The 17,384-nt window shown below is 32.9% G+C and overlaps 2 protein-coding genes across 5 annotated transcripts; both read right to left on the minus strand.

Annotated features, from left to right (window-relative positions):
- Positions 1-439: 439 nt before the first annotated feature.
- On the minus strand, positions 440-6,226 carry LOC123194281 (DNA repair protein recA homolog 3, mitochondrial-like). Of its 3 annotated transcripts, none has more exons than XM_044607452.1 (8): positions 5,983-6,226; positions 5,703-5,760; positions 4,738-4,955; positions 4,148-4,235; positions 3,535-3,707; positions 3,007-3,153; positions 2,271-2,405; positions 440-1,226 (listed from the first exon to the last, which is right to left on the minus strand). In XM_044607452.1, exons 1-8 carry the CDS (start codon positions 6,037-6,039, stop codon positions 846-848), a joined length of 1,257 nt encoding a protein of 418 aa, XP_044463387.1. In that variant the 5' UTR covers positions 6,040-6,226; the 3' UTR covers positions 440-845. The 3 variants fall into 3 exon arrangements, with proteins under 3 accessions (XP_044463387.1, XP_044463385.1, XP_044463388.1); XM_044607450.1 differs by having other exon boundaries at positions 5,703-5,769; XM_044607453.1 differs by lacking the exon at positions 2,271-2,405 and having other exon boundaries at positions 5,703-5,769.
- A 6,046-nt stretch (positions 6,227-12,272) lies between these two features.
- Positions 12,273-15,707, minus strand: LOC123194793 (nucleosome assembly protein 1;2-like). Of its 2 annotated transcripts, XM_044608215.1 has the most exons (12): positions 15,507-15,705; positions 15,363-15,406; positions 15,171-15,266; positions 14,611-14,703; positions 14,092-14,179; positions 13,944-14,005; positions 13,669-13,853; positions 13,352-13,529; positions 13,217-13,260; positions 12,725-12,926; positions 12,576-12,593; positions 12,273-12,449 (listed from the first exon to the last, which is right to left on the minus strand). In XM_044608215.1, exons 1-12 carry the CDS (start codon positions 15,550-15,552, stop codon positions 12,381-12,383), a joined length of 1,125 nt encoding a protein of 374 aa, XP_044464150.1. In that variant the 5' UTR covers positions 15,553-15,705; the 3' UTR covers positions 12,273-12,380. The 2 variants fall into 2 exon arrangements, with proteins under 2 accessions (XP_044464150.1, XP_044464151.1); XM_044608216.1 differs by lacking the exon at positions 12,576-12,593 and having other exon boundaries at positions 15,507-15,707.
- Between the last annotated feature and the right edge of the window lie 1,677 nt (positions 15,708-17,384).

Here is a 17,384-nt window from a genome sequence, read left to right on the forward strand (position 1 = left end):
GTTCTTGTCTTCTTATACATATAAAATTGAATCACGTGAGTTGAATGGTTTAAAATTCAACTACAGGCACGTGAGTAGGCCAAGAAGAATATTAAATTCAAAGGTATAAGCCTGCAGATTTTTGTTTAAAATTCCTTTTTATATTATATTTATTTAAGACTTAAAGAGTGAGTCAGAAGAATTCATGATAGTGGGCCATATATCCTTTTTCAACCTCTAGACTAAATCTTGATCACCAGTTTCTGGCCTTTTTTAACTCCAAAAGTTGAGAAAAAAATCCCCCAAACAATGCATCAATTTAATTGTGATCACACGCACCATCAACTTTTCCATGTTCGAAAAGCTAGAGGACCCACTTGAAGAAATTTACTAAAATTTTCCTGTAAAACATTGATCCATTTCTTGAACAAATTTCTAAACCAATGGGTCCACATGCACGTGGTGAGAATCGCCAATGGAGATTATTCATTGAATTCAAGAATTCAAGTTCCAGGGGCGGTTGGCTGCAGTGGGAAGGCCATGCCGCAACAGAGGAAAATACAAAAGTAATTAAGATTGTTTCTATAACTTGAAAATTTCCATTTCTATTACGTAGCATAAGGAATGTTCCTGACTTTGACAATTAGTAATGAAGATGACTCTGAAAATTTGTCGAAAGTGGGATAGCATGCAGCTATGAACCCAAGGCCTTCACTGTCTGATCAAATTCTTCTTCATTGACCTCTGAAATTCACAATTCCCACATGCAACTAATAAATCAGGAGGCAGCGGCAGATCCCGTACAACAATGAGCCTAGCCCATGGAATGAGGCAAGCTTCAATCAATGTTTAATACATTTGTACACCTATGCTTCAACTGCAGCTACTGCTTCCTCATCGATACCATCAGGTGTAACTGTATCTTTGGAAGAGTGTCCATCAGTAGCCACAGCATCTGGTTCATTGTCAGAAATTAGAAGCTTCTCTTTCAGCTTCGTAATGAGTTCTTCCCTCACAGAATCATTCCCAGACAGAAACCTTTTAAAGACATCCTTACCATGAAAACTCTGACCATTAAGACCAAAGAATGAACCAGACTTGGTTACAAATTTATATTTTAGAGCCAAGTCGATGATCTCTGCTTCTCGGCATATCCCCTTGCCAAACTCCAGTTCAAACTGGGCAGTTTTAAATGGAGGGGCAAGTTTGTTCTTAACAATCTTTGCCTGTACTGTACTTCCAATAGTCTGCAAAGTGCAAAAATATCAAACAGATGCTTTACCCCATGAACATAAACCATAAAGAGATCTACCTTAACCAGAAAAATTATAATAATCAGTACTACAGAGACAAACTATCCATATAACTTAGTGTAACATGATGCCATTAAAGAAGTGAAAATAAGAGGAAATCAAACAAGTTAAAAAAAGGTTGTGACAATCTTGAAGAAGAACCCATCAATTTATGTGTAGCATTATTCTTATAAATGTGTTAAATCATCTACTTTTTTTTTTTTTTGATAACTGAAGACGTTGTCTGTATTTGTTGGACGGATAAACTCGAGATACAATAATCAAACTTACAACTATTACATTAGGTAAGTCTATCCATATTTGTTGGACAAGTAAACTTGGGACACAATGACCGGACCCACAACCATTGCACCAAGTAAGTTAAAGTTTCATAAATGTAGCAAAGACTCGAACCCAAGTGTTCTCCTTGGAAGTTCTAATGTTCCACCAGTTTTGTTAACCCTTGGGGTCAATCACCTGCCCTTTATTTGTGCGTAACTGTGCTATACTTGAGAAAGCATTTTTGACCAAGTGTAAATATAGATTGATCTGATAACAAGACACTGGACCAATTAATTACTAGTCCCATGAAGAGCAGAGAAATCCCTCAATGTGGGCAGCATTCTAAATGAGGATGATCTGATGCCTGACAGACATGCAGGGTGGCAAAAGTGAGGTCTAAATCCGAGAAAATGCCCCCAGAAATTTGTTACAACAAACATACACTGGGTGTTGTCCAGCAATAGAAAGTGTCCCAGCATATAATTGTTTCACTGCCCTTGTAGGATCAGGCATAGACCCTCTTGGGATGGGCCTTTAAGCTGCTAAATTTATTTGCAAGTACTTGATTGAGAAGACAAGATTTACTTTTGATTTATATTCGAATGATTTCCTCAAGAGAATTATGTGATACTATTGGGCCCCCATTATGTGTCTTAGTAAACCCACTTCTCATGGATGCATGAGAGAGAGGTGGGGGAGGGGAATAAAGATTTTTACCTCTTCACCCTTCTTGACAAGCCCTATTCTCTTAATATTTATGCGAACTGAAGCATAGAACTTCAAGGCATTCCCACCACATGTAACTTCAGTGGGCCCACCAAAGCCTCCAAAAGTAGAGAGCTTTGCCCGCACCTGACATTCATGTCATCAAAAAGTCAAATCATTTATTAGTTTGATAAGAGAAGCAAACTTTAGATTTCTGCAGTATTAGTGCACATTTCAGTGGCCCTAAAAAAAACACTCCAAAGTGGCTACATATATATGATGATGCACATAATAAGACAATTTTGCCGATAAGGTAATATGAAAGCTAAAAACATGGCTTAAATTGTTTCTAACCAGAAGGTAGAAACAAGAAAAATATTGCTATAAGATTTCGGGAGGTTAAGGGCTTCCTTATTTCACTCTCTTAAGGATGGATCCCGAGGCTTTAGATTGATGCTTTCAACACTGTAAAGCAAGCTCCAAATTTGAGCCATATTTTTTTCAATCAGACAGCCATCAGGATTTGCTCCCCCACCACTTTTAGTCTCTAAGTCGATACTCCCAATGAAACCAAAAAAGAAAAAGAAAGAAAGAGCAGCATGAAAGAAATCCTAAATACTGGGTATAAAATAATAAATCTTCACTAACTTGACAAGAATTGGGAAATTCAGTATTAACTAAGTGAGAAAGTAGAGCTTTAAAATTTTAGGACAACAAACAAGCAATAATGAAGATTCAAAGTTGAGACCTGATTTATAAAAATTAAAATGGTTTGTGATAATGATAAAGAATGGCTCAATTTCCGAAGTGCCTGACTCATCAATCTAGCTTGCATTGCCATGTGAGCATCACCCATCTCACCATCAAGTTCACCTTTAGGCACTAAAGCTGCTACCTGTCATCAAAGATACAGGATGAAAACCAGCGCAGGAGAGCAAAAAGTAAATACAGATTTGCTGACAAACAAATAATTAAAATTGCATATTTTAGACTATATAATCTAAAGAACTTATAATTCAACAACAACATACACCATTTATATCACTGTGCAGAGTAAGAATCAAATATTTCTCTTAAAATAAATAAATAAATAAAATAGAAAAAAAAGACTCTACACATTGCACAAGATGCAGTCTAAGTGAAATCGCAAACAAAAGAAAAGCCAATCTCGTTAAGGCATATAAAACAGATTCCAACACCTACCATAAAAATAATTAAGTCAATCTAGATGATTTAAAAAAAAAAAAAAAATGCACCAATATAACATCTTGCTTACACTGTCAACAACAACTACATCAACAGAACCACTTCGGATCAGGGTATCCACAAGACTCAGAGCTTGTTCGCCACAGTCAGGTTGTGAAAGAAGCAAATTTTCTGTGTTTACTCCAATAGCCTCAGCTAATGATGAATCAAGAGCGTGCTCAGCATCAATAAAAACACAATTACCTACATTAAAATGGCAAGAAAAAATTCTCTCAGAATCTTGGGGACATCAAAGCCAAAAGTATATAAAACAGAAACATTCTAATATCCATTTCTTTCCAATCCCAAATCACTGAATGATTATTCCATGAACCCACATACTGTTAAACATGTAAGTATACAAACCAGATATCTAAGTATGTAAAATTCCATTTAAAATCCATCCTAAAAAGAATTGGATATGTTCTTTACCAAATTTTTTTTATTACAATGGAACAGTCGATACAAAGAGCAAGCCTTCCATATAACATGAAAACCTAACCAACACAAATTCCCATCCGACTGGAGGATCAGCAATAAGCCACTTTGACAACATATATAATTGGAAATTTATAATCAAAGAGATACTTGAGCTATTATAGGAACAGACAAAATCAACAAGATGTAATTTAAATTTAAGCAACCTCCTTGTTTTTGTGCCTCAGCAATTACATGTAGTGCAAGAGTTGTTTTTCCAGAAGCCTCTGGACCATAAATCTCCACAACACGCCCCTGCAAATATAAATATCAATAAAGAGATTGCATAAGCAGCCAATACATATTGCTAAGCATTATCTGAGGTCGTCACAATGAGCAACATGCATTGCAAAGTGAACATGAAATGGACTGTCTCAGTCTCTCAATTTTAACATTAAGTCACAAAGTTCAAGCATTTGATAAAATGTATAAGAAAACCGACACCCAGTCTATACACTATAAGATAGGAATAGTTTCTTTTTTTTTTTTTTTGGTTTCAAATTAACTCATTTCTACAACAAGGATGCATGACACATTGGCTAGCGGCTAATAAGTGCAAAACAGAATTAGCAAGGAAGTTGGTGTGATAAGCAAAACAAGCACACAGGTTATGTATTCTTCAACCGACATTGTAATTTAATTAATTACGACAGAATTAAAGAATATCATACCATATTTAAGAAAGAAAGCTTATTGATACCTATCGCATTTGCATAAACTGAGCAGCTAGTTCATAAAGCAAAAGTTTGTGAGGTACCTTTGGGAGCCCACCAGCACCTAGAGCTACATCCAATGCAAAAGAACCCGTGGACACCACTGGAACATGTCGGGAATATACAGACCGACCAAGCCACATAATTGATCCTTTCCCAAATGAGCTAGTAATCTGATCCAAAGCTTGCTGTAATGCAAGCTCTTTCTTTGACATATTTACTTCACTGGAGTCACTTCCATCTGACTTGGATTTCCTTTTACCTTCAATTGGATAGAACCTTTATTATCATCACCTCAAACTTAATACTCTGTGTTCGCATGTTCTGATTGTTTTTTTTGTGACTTAATATTCTTTGATCTACTCTGGTATGATCTTATATCGCTAATGAAACTCATTTTCTAAGGTGACCCAGAGATCATGAGCATAGTGACATTTGGATATAACTTTGAACATGCTCACAGATATGGAAGACAACAACCAGCTAACTAATTGTTTATCCAACTTATGCCAGACAGCATGCTCAGGGTTAGGTCTTTGAATAACAGGCGGACCTTCATTAAATGCAAACAGAAAACAGCACTGACATTATTTATTCAACCACTGTTCAAGTTCCAGCATCAGACACCACAAAAAAAACTCTGACACAACCGTAGGCTGAAATACACTATATGCAAGAAAATTCTTGACGACACTATTACCATAAATTCCACAAACTTTTAAAATAGATTGTAGTCTATTCCAAAGTTCAAAATACTGATGAAATTTACCAACCCAAACCATCTCGATCACTTTTTTTTGTCCATGTGCACTGACCAAGTGACCATAGCATAGTTATCATTTATGTAAAAAATTTAGTTCGTCACAATGCATCTCCATTTTCAGTGTATTCAAACTATGCATACAGCCCACGTTTGTCTTAATAATAAAATAAAATGTTGAATGAAAAAACAAGATTATGATTCTGTAAATACGAGAAAATGAAAAGCAAGCAACAGATGAACTCGCACCTTTAGAGGAATAGTTACAAAACTGAGAAGGAACTCCGAAAATTACTCCTTTAAGTCTCTGCAAGTCCTAAAAAATAAATAAATAAGAAACACTGAAAAGTCATTATATGTTTTGTCATAGGTAAAAGACTCATCATTGACATGTATTTATGTCACAAGCAGCCATTGTTGTTTTCTCACGTCACAAACAATTTATTTTCTTAAATAATATCAGAGACGAAAGACAACATAAACACACCAAGTAAAAAGTCTCCGCAAGTAAAAGGAAAAAAAACGTTACCCGGGGCGCTATGAGAGCACGTTTAAGCAAAGAAGTGTTTCGTAGAAGCTTAGCCATAGAAAGGTGTGGAGATTGAAAACCAGAAACAAGAATCAGCCAATAAAGGGCTTTACTGAGAGAGTAAGGAGGGAGCAGAAATGAAAAATTAAATAGAGAAGAGATGTTATTGTCCGTTTAAACTTGGCAAAAGAGAGCGTAGACTGGAGAGTGAATTATTTTAGGGTTTTGAAGTTTGGGGTTTGGATTCCCTCCATTTTCAACTACACGTTCACTGGAATGACAAAAACTCCGGGCTAGAGCGTTAATTGTGTCGGGCTGCAGGCCCGGAAAAATGTCCAGCAAAGAAAGGCCAGACCTGCCACTGTAATAGATTGGGCCCAACTCATGGATTGTACGGACAAAACCATAGCCTTATGTAGTAGGCTCGTGGGTCGGTCTGATTCGACCCATTGTTGTTGACAAGTTTGAAAAACCCCTTCTATTGTATCATGTGTAGTAGAATCCTGCCACACAGCAGGACGGCTTCCATCACAGGCAAAACTACTGGCCTCTGGCCAATGGTTGTTACATTTTTTTTTTTTTTACTTACATAAACCCAACACCCTCATTCCCTTTTACAAATTTCATTATTCACTCTCAAATCTTATGCTCTCATCTTTTATTATTTTTAATCTTATTTTTTCTCATCAAATCTTATTCAAAAACTGTTTAACTTCATAAATTATAATTATCTCTGTTTATAATTTTATTTTCATTTTAATTTTGTCAATCAAAATATTTAACAAACAAATTCAGAGTCAAATTAATTTATTTATAGTTTATTATAATATTTTTCATAATGTATTTATAATATTCTTCTACCACAAATAAGAAATTATCAATAAATTATTCAAAAGTATTGTCCTTGATTTAATAATTGAAAAATGATTTAGAAAACATAATTTAAAATTTTTAAATTAAAAATTTTTTTTTTTTTTAAAAAGTAACATGGCGACCCGTTATTGTAAGGTTCGACTAGGGCCACACTGTGGGATTCTACTCTAGGTCTGTTCGCACCTTTCTAATAATTAATTAGGCCAATAAACTATTTTCCCAAACTCTCACTCATATGTTAAATTTTATTATTACTATCAAAGTAAAATTATTATTTTGAGATTCTATTTAAAAAGAATAATTTATTTTCATTTCCTATTTTAGTTTTGAAAACTAATAATTTTTCCCTTAATTTAATTTTAAAAAGTTACTCTTTCATCCCTACCATCTAGGGTTTCCATATTTTACTACTAACAACCACTCCCCTCAAAGTTTAAAACATTGCACTTACACCCCAAAATTTTATTCCCTTTTTCTCACAACTGCTCTTCTCGACGTTTCACTTTAGCGTTTTATCAACCACTCTGGCAACACCTTCTCTCCCTCCCTGGTGGTTTCCCAGCACAGAAACCACCAAAAATCTAGTTAAAATGATCAGATTTGTTGCGACCGATCTGTGTGAATCTCACATATTGGCATAATGATCTATGTGTCGGCCAACGCATTAATCAGTCATGACAAATCCGATCATTTTGGCTTGATTTTTGATGATTTTTGCATCGAAAAACCACCAGAGAGGGAGATGAGGTATCGTTGGAGTGGTTAACGACACACTAGAGTGAATTGCCAAAGAAAATGGCTGTTGAAAAGAGGGAATAAACTTTTGGGTGTGTAAGAACAATGTTTTGAGTTTTGAGGGGTGGTTGTTAACCCTAAAATATGAAAACCTTAGGAATCCTAAATGGTAAGGGTGAAAAAGTAACTTTTTAAAATTAAGTTAGAAAAAAACTATTAGTTTTTAAAATTAAGGTGGGAAATGAGAAAAAACCATTCTTTTCTAAATAAAATTTTAAAATGATAATTTTATCTGTGATAATAATAATAAAATTTAACAGATGAGTAGATATTTAAATTTTTCAAAAAGTAACAGGTAAAAATATGAAAAATTTGATGGGAATAATTGTTTTGGCCTTCTTGTTATTTTTTATGTTATATTTGTTTAATTATTAGTTATATGTATGATGTGATTATACCATTAGTTATCTTCACTAATGAAAAAAGACTAATTATTTTATAAAGCAATATCATTTTTTTAGGGGTAAAATTATACATTCAGATTGGTGAAATGCGACCTCCTAGTCCATCTCTAGAATCTAATATTTAGTAAGTAAATAACTATATCAAGATTCACATAAAAAATCAGTCTCATCGTGCCTAAAAAATTAAACAATTTGTTAACCTTAGTTGGTCATCTTCTAGTATAAAGTTTTTGTTGTCTTTCTTTGTATGTATTTAACTCTCATATTCATAGTTAAATGATGGCAGCAACAACCATGGTTAGCAATTAGGAAAACAATTGCAATCTCAACCATTATACTAGGATATAAAGTAATTGTCAAATTTGACACATAACCAGTGGATTCCCTAATCTACCCAAGAATCACGTCCAAGAGTTAGTTTTCTCCTTATCTTCCACGCCAAAAGCCAATATATATTTGGCTATTGTCATATTTGGCTACAATGCTAAATAGCATTCCGGTATATTTCCTTTTTAAAAATGAAAGCTTCACACAAATTATTGGACAAATGTGAACCTGAGATACTCCTATAAAACACCTCCATCAACTTTAAAAAACTTAAATCGATTGTTAAAATATATCTTATGTGTAACCATGTCTAGATTATAGAGCTCTAAATTATAACATTACCTTCGACAATAGTATGAAACACTCATCAAGTAAATCTCTTAATGCATTTAATGATTTTTTTTTTTTGTTTTTTTTACCAGTAAGCTTATATAAAATATTTTTTAATTTGTATTTTTTAACAAAATTGACCATAATCTTCTTAAACCTATAGATTTTATCCACCGTAACAAACATTATTCTCATTCTTAAGATTTGTCCTAATGATCGCATAGCTACCTCTTTATGATTAAGGTTGGATTTGAAGTAAGTTTTTTCAGGGTTAAAACAAGTTTAGCTTGAACAAGTCTGAAATGAGTCTGTTATAAACGAGTACGAATACAAACATGAGCCTAAGCAAAATCAGAAAGCGAACACAAGCTCAACCTGAATAAGGTAATACTCGACTCGACGAGCCAAGATAGGCTTGCTTAATTAAATCATAAGCTTGTTGGGCTTCTATTGCTGCATGAAAAAACTTCACCATTTGGGAGCAATTGACTAAACTAAACCAAAAAAAAAAAACCTAACATCTTTTGCTTTTCTTCTTGCCATTTGTCAAGAAGTGTGATCATCGTTTTTAGACTCTCTCCGACTCCTCTATTCACTCACAATTCAAACACCGTTCAACCACTACGACCACAATGCCATTCAACAGTCGTAACAAGATTTATCTTTGTACTCTATTTTCTCCACTACACAACAGCTTTTGGCCTTTCTTCTCTATCATTTCTCTGGTGGTTCTCCATTCCAAGAGCAAGGTTGCTCAGTCTCGTTCATCAAGTGAGTTAACTTTTCTAAACTATAATTTTAGTGAAACATTATGTTCAGATCCGAAACTTATTGTTCTTAGATTAATGTTGAATTAGAAAATACGCGGAAATATTAAGTGTTGGAGAGTACTTTTGTATGAATGAAATTATTAGTCAAGTTAATGATGTTATGTTTCAAAGGTTTACATCTACTCCAATATTTTACAGTTGAGTTTCCTTGACAACTTATAATGGCACCTATACAAAAGGTTCCTTTGTATAAGTATTCATAAACATTACAGTTTCTTTATTTAGATGTTTGTTCTTTATAATATCCCATAAAATAATTATGATAATAAGGAAGTGTTTGGTTTGGGCAATGGTTTGGGTAATATTTTATTCAAATTTCTGTTCTTTATTATATCCCGTAAAATAATTATGACAATAAGGGAGCGTTGGTTTGGGTAATATTTTATTACCAAAATAGAAATATTACTTTAAATATACATTAGTTAGAAGATTACTAGGTATAAATGATTACTATGTTTGATAAATTTTGGTAGGTATAAATAATTGTTGTGTTTGGTTAAAGGTAATAAAAGAATACTAGTAAATTATTTTACTTAAATGCCCTTAAATATAATTATTTTTAAATATTTTTTATATTATTTGTCATATTAATTAAAAATAAACTTATTTTTGTCTCAAAAAATTAATAAATAATAATATAATTTTAATAAAATCAAGAGTATTTTAGTAATCTTTATATACCTAAAGTGAAGGTAATAATGTCACCTATATTACCTATCATATTAGCATTTATAATAAAAGTTACTGTAATATTTTATTACTGACAAACCAAATAAGAGAATAAAAGATAGATTACTAAGAGAATTTTTAAATATTGGAATCATTCGGCCCTAAGTAGTTTGTTTTGTTGTTGATTCTCTGTACATCTTGCCAATTTTGTAGGCTTTAGAAGCAAAAATGTAGTAATTTTTCCCTACCATTGGATATTGCCTTGTCTTTCTAATCAGGTCAACAACCTAGCCTGTTTGAGATCCAACCGCCGTCAACTTCTTGTTGGGTGAAAATTATCTCCAGTTCAGAATATATAGATTTCCTTGAGAGTTTATTTTAACTTTTCAAAGAGGATAAGATCAATTTATGGCTTCTTTGAATTAATATTAAAGGATGGCAATAAATAGAAAAAGAAGGCTGATAAATAAAATATAAGATGGTTGCAGGTACTGCTATCAAGGAAGGAAGAAAGAAAGAAAAATTAACATCAATTTCTATTGTGGTAGTTAACATAGCCAGATAAAAAGAATGATTCTGTATGTGGAAATTAACTCTTCCAATGCTTATTTTATATTTATATCTTTCCAATCAAATATTAAGAAAAAATCTAAACTAATGAGATGTAATATGTATTTTAGAGTAATAATATTCTTTATATATATATATATTATCTATTAAATTTAAAAATAATTCATAATTTGACACAAACTTAGAATTCGAGTCCAAACCCAAGCCGAGCAAACCCAAACCAATACATACAAACCCCAATTAGATAAGAATCGAACACATGCTCAAATTATAAAACAAACCAAACACGAACATTTGTTTCAACAAGCCTGAACCGGGCCTAAACGAAAACAAGCCAAAGACAAGCTAAACTCTATTCAAACTCGACTCGATTTGTATCCACCCCTATTTATGATGCCCATAACAAACATCATATAAAAAATCGACTTTCTTAAGTAGAAATATTAATGGTTTACTAACCTTACAATTAACTCTCACTTTTTTCCAAATACAACTTCCTCTTTCGCAATCTATGGAATATTTAACACAAAACTTGAAAATATTCAACTAAAGAATTTTATAAATGAATGTCAATATCTACCAACCAACAGGTAACAAATCCATAAAATATCATACACATAAAGATAATAAAAATGCCAAAAATACCAATCAACTATAGCAATATCAAACAATTGCAAACTACAATCTTTCTTACCTTTTTACAAGTACCATTTATTAGAAAACAAATCCAAAAATTCACATATCATTCATCTCAAAAAATGAAAAATTAATCAATCGGTTTATCATTTATCGAAAAACCAAACAAAATATTATATAATACAATAATACAATATTACAACTTGTGCTAAAAACAAACCCATCAACATAATCTATTGCAACTTGAGATCAAAATCCCAGAGATAATTAAGACAATACCAAATTAAAAATCTTAAAAATGTAAACTTGAATAACTTAATTTACAGTTAAAGGTTTGAATTGAAGAATAAAAAATGAAAGAAATTCATGATTTTATAATAAGATGAAACTTAAAAAGTATGAAGAAATATAATGAATGTGTGTATAATGCAATTGTGGCTAGTAGCAGGTTCAAATTCATCTTCTTGCTAGTTGATTCATAAGGAATCCTCTTCATTTTTTTAACTTTATAAACCCATAAACAATTGACAATAGCAAGGAAGGTTAGCATTAAGAAATTAGGAAAAATTAACTCACCAAGCCCAACTGGGATATATGTGCCTAAAAAAGGCTGTAAATGAATGATAAATAAAAATAACTAGCATTAAGTAGATAAATTAAGTTGCTGAAACATTCACATAAAGAAAAGAAATCCAACATACATCGGGAAACAAACCCTCTCTCAAGCCATCAAACCAAGAAAAAGATAGGAAAGAAGGATCTTACAAATCCATCATCCATAATACAACATTAAATCAATGCAATTATAAAGAACCCACCCAAAACTGCAAACCCCTCTTTCCCCCTCCCTCCCTCCCTCCCTCCCTCATCAAACATTTCCAAAAGGAAAAAAAACCTAAATAAATTGTAAATACTATCACAACTCTACCCACACAAGATATACTGGCTCCTCACCATTCAACTTCTACTGCTGCTTGCATTCTGGAGGTCTTTCACCCTGCTGACCATCTCCACTTTGTAGTTTTCCACCCTTCTACAATAACAGAAAGACAAGACAAATCAAGATTGGCAATTTCAAGTTTCTTATCATGAAAACAACATATTATATATGGAGGATTGGAGGGTGAATCATATCAAGCAATTAAATTTGTTATAATACCTTGTTTCCAGCTGACGGCTGCAGAGTGACATTTCAAGCCAAGTTAAATTAAAAAAAGGGTTAGCAATTGATCTCATTTTAAAATTCACAGAATCAGGCATAAAATAATGATACGTATAGAGCCAACACAAGATAATACATTACCATACCTTCTTTTTCGTCTTGGCCAGGAGATTATCTTCTTCGTCTTCATCTTCGTCTTCCTCATCATCTTCCTCTCCCTCATCATCATCCTCATCAATATCCTCATCTTCTTCATCATCATCTTCTATCTCTAGTTCATCCCCTTGAATAGCCTCGCCTGTAAACCATGAAACGGCATGGGGGATAATCTTGTCTCTAATGGTTGACCTATAGAATGACAGTCAGAAATTATCAGTCAATCAGTTATGAAGGGTCATAATTTCAGCATAAAACCAACTTCCAGTAGAACTTGAATTCAAGTAGTATAAGTTTCACAAGAATTTGGAATCCAGAAACAAGTAAATTCAGTCCTTCAAACCACCACATCATTGATAAAAGTTGCAATGATATTGAAGTCATTGAAACTGGAATTACGGAATACTATATGTAGCTGAAACCGAACATTGCAAACTAAGAAGTATCTTAATGGTTACATAAGTTTTGAACAGATTACACACCCAATATCATAGTCTTGTTCCATTTGATTTTGAAGCTCCTCAGCCTGCACAAGAAAAATGGGAAAAATGTAAAACACAAAACAATAAAATCAAATATCATAAATATCTGTAGAAATGAAATCATGTTAATCATACAGTATCTTCATCTATGTCTTCATCATCTTCAGGGACTTGAGGTGGATTAAAAAAATTGAAGAAACTTTCACAATCTTCAGTTTTAGTGATAGGCTTAGCATTCTTTGATCCCTTCTTAGGCTTCTTCTTAAGGAGCTTCTGTGTCAAGCATTTTCCTGGATGCCACTCAATCTCAGTCCTACAAAGCACCAAAACCCATATATTAGTTACAGTGAAAGGCAGACACAACTCTGCACAAACTTCTAAATTATTCAACTACTGAATAAGAAACTAAAGATAAACATTCTCAGTATAAGTTTCTCAAAAGCTAGGATTACCCAATAGCTTTCTCAAGAATAGGTTCATCTTCATCAATCATGTGATAAGTCTTCGTCAACACAGCATTCTTGAAAAAAGGATTGGTATCAAAGTAAAATTCAAGCTTGAATCCTTTAGGTTCCTCTATCCTATGCCACTTAATGTCTTTAAGATACTTGAGAGCTCCTTCATCACGCTCAGTTATCTAATTCCAAGGAAAAAAGAGATTGAGACCAAAACATTTAGGAATTTGGTAGTACCACTAGTAATATATATTTGCAATAAAATAACTAACCTCCTCGGCTAGCACTTCATTATTTTTCATTGCAGTGAGCCAGAAATCAGGTACTCCTTTCTCTGCACAAGTGTACCACATTCAACATAAAGCCAAAAGAATGTTGACATAATAAACAATAAGTCTCCGGGCCATGTTCAGAGAATACCTTCAGCAGCCTTATCCTCTTCTTGGTCCCTTGCAGCTTCATTTGAAGCACCCTCAGCTTCAACAACACCATTCACGATATCAAAACGCTGCAGATATTTGGTTTAAAAAATCAGAAGGTGGAAATTATAATTATTCAGCATATTCAGGACAAAAAATAAACACAACCACCCACTGGCACCAGCAATGCCCTCCCATGGGATCAATTAATGCACTTCCATTATCAAACACCTAACATCAAGAACAACTAGGCTAACCTACAGATGTGTTTACAGAGGATAAAACTGAAAAAAACATACCAGGGTCTTACACGGTGTAACTCTGAAAGAATGGCAGTTTAACAACCAAAAGAAACATTACTTGCTTGTACCTTGTCTGTTTTCCAAATTGTCAATTTATTCACTTTGGAAGGAACTATCCCAGATTTACATGGGCTAGGATGTTATTAATTTTTAACAGCGCTATTCACCTCAACACACACATAATCTAGACAGATTTGTTAATATCAATAGTATGATACCTTGGCATATAAAGGCTGGTACTGTTTCTGATATTTGGCTTCAAGTGCTGCTCTCTCCTCAAAAAATTTTGCCTCTAATTCATCATGCTGACTCTGTAAAATCATGAAAATATGGTGAATCTCCAATATCAATATTCCAAACAGTGTTGAACTTTAACATGTCTCCTCATAAAGGAACAAACCAAAAAGACATACAACCAAACAAAAAAAAGAAAAAAGAAAGTAGAACTTTCACTGAGCTGGAAAATATTCATCACAAATTAAATAGATTAATCACAATCTCTAATGGTCTTAAAAGCCCTTGAGAGTACCTACAAAAGCAAACATCAACATCGAACTGAAATTGGTGTAGCATTACAACCAACGATGTCAAACACATCCGTCAATAGATGCTCTATGCCATATCATATAATAAACACGGAATATTAACAAACAATGCATCCTCCCACAAAACCCATATCAATAACACAACCATCACATTATATAAACCATAAAAATTTGAATAAACAGGCCGAATAAAGTATTAATTAGAAATCCAATTAAACAACAATAGGACGTGCCTGGATCTCCCTGAGAACCTCAACACGCTTCCTGACTTTAGGAGTCAAGCTCTCGAGAACATCAGAGTGCTGGCCAGCTAGCGTCTGAAGCTTATCCTGCACAATAACAAACTAAATTAAACAACCAAACACAAAAAGAAACCGAAATAAAATACGAAATACACAAGGTTATAAAGTAAGCAAGTGACGGACCTTGAGTACACTGACGAGACCAGCTCGATCCTCTTCGTTAAGAGCTACAGAAAGAGGCAAAAATCGTGAGTAAAAGACATAAAAAAGAAAAAATTGGAAGAAGAAACAAAATAGATTAGGGCTGAGGGTGGGGCGGGAGATTACAGGCGTTAAGATCGGCCATGTTGAAGTTATCCTTGTCGGTGCTCATTGTTCAAGAGGTTTTTCTGATTAAATAATGGAGTCGAAGCTAAAACCCTAGGCAGATTCAGGAAGGAAGGGAAAAGGTTATCAGAGGCGTCAAAAACAAATCAACCCTCGCCTCGCTTAAATCCTCTCCCTCGCCCTAAAAACCTCTCTCTACTAGGCTTTTATTATTCATTAATTTAATTTAAATTCCTTTTTCCCAAAATTTGAATCATACACGAGTTAAATACGTATATATTTACTTGTACAAGTACGACCACCTAACATACCATACAAGCCTGCGGTGAGAAGTAAATTTCCTTAAGGCTAAAGGACTATTTATAAGGGTGTACATAATTTGGTTCAAATCATAAAATCGGATCGAATCATTTAAAAATTATAAAATGGTTTGGTTTGGATTATAAAACGGTTTGGTTTTGATTGAAAAATTTTTTAAAAACAGTTTACGGTTTGAACAGTTTTTAAACCAAACCAAACCGTAAACCGTATGTGTATATATATATATATATATATATATATATATATATATATATATATATATATATATAAAATAATGCAGTAATCTATTTCTTAAAAATAAAACATATCCGACACCAAACCGAACCACAGTTATCATTCATTTATTTTTTCTTGAATTTGAAAAATTGAAAGTGAATACTTTTATTCAGTTTGAACCGTAAACCGAACCGCACCAAACCGTATATTTTCAGTTTGGTTTGATTTGATTTGATTTAAAATTTTTTCAAACCGTTTTTTTCAATTTGGGTTGAAAAATATTGTAAATCGAACCGTGCACACCCCTAACTATTTCCCACCCAAGGTATGCTTTTTTTTTTTTCAAATTCTCCCCTGTTAATTTTGAAAATCTAATTTATTCACCCATAAATTGTTAAAATTAACTGAGTCTATTAGTCATATCATTTTTTCCCCAAACCCTAAAAACTAACAATTTTCTCTCACCCCAAGTTTTCAAAAATTGCATTTTCCCCCTAAGATTTTCAAACCTTCAGATCCCATTTTTCAACAACGATCGGTGATCTCCAAGCACCTACTCTCCCTCTCCGATGACCCCTCATTCCGGTTGTACATCTTCTGACACTATTTTTAGGGTTTGAAGAAAAAAATAAAATAAAATTTAAGTTTATTTTTAATATTACAAATAAAATGATGATTTTGTCCTTGAAACCATTTTTTTTAACACCCTATGGGTAAGTAAATTGGATTTTCAAAGTTACCGGGGGGGGGGAGGGGGAGGGGGGTGAATTTGGAAAAAAAACATACCTTGGGTGGGAAATAGTCCTTTGGCCTTTCCTTAAATAAAGAAGATAATAATGAAATGTTCTTCCATGGAAACAATATCATTTAGGTTTAACAAAACGGCAAAATTATTTATACAATTTTTATGCATAAACAAGATTATATTATGATGCATTGAACGTTATTTTATCTTTAATTTTTAATTATTCAGTTACATAATAATACATTATTATTTGTACATAATATTGTATATATAGTATTATTTTTAACAAAATAGTGCAACACAAATATTATCAAATATAACCCTCAATGGACAAAAAATGAGACTCTATGTAAAAAAGAGTATGAGTTCCGATCTCCATTTCAATATATCAATATCAAACTTTTGAATTATTTAATTTAATAGTTATGAAATCGATTACTAAACTTATAATTTATCTTGTTCGATATATTTAGTTTGGTCCAATATAACAATTTAGATCAAATGAGATTCCTCATTACAATATATATATATATATATATATATATTAAAGCAAATGTAATTAGTAAATGAGATTATTTGTTTTAAAATTTGCTTAT

The sequence above is a fragment of the Mangifera indica genome, chromosome 13, assembly GCF_011075055.1.
Source record: "Mangifera indica cultivar Alphonso chromosome 13, CATAS_Mindica_2.1, whole genome shotgun sequence".
Lineage (NCBI taxonomy): Eukaryota > Viridiplantae > Streptophyta > Magnoliopsida > Sapindales > Anacardiaceae > Mangifera > Mangifera indica.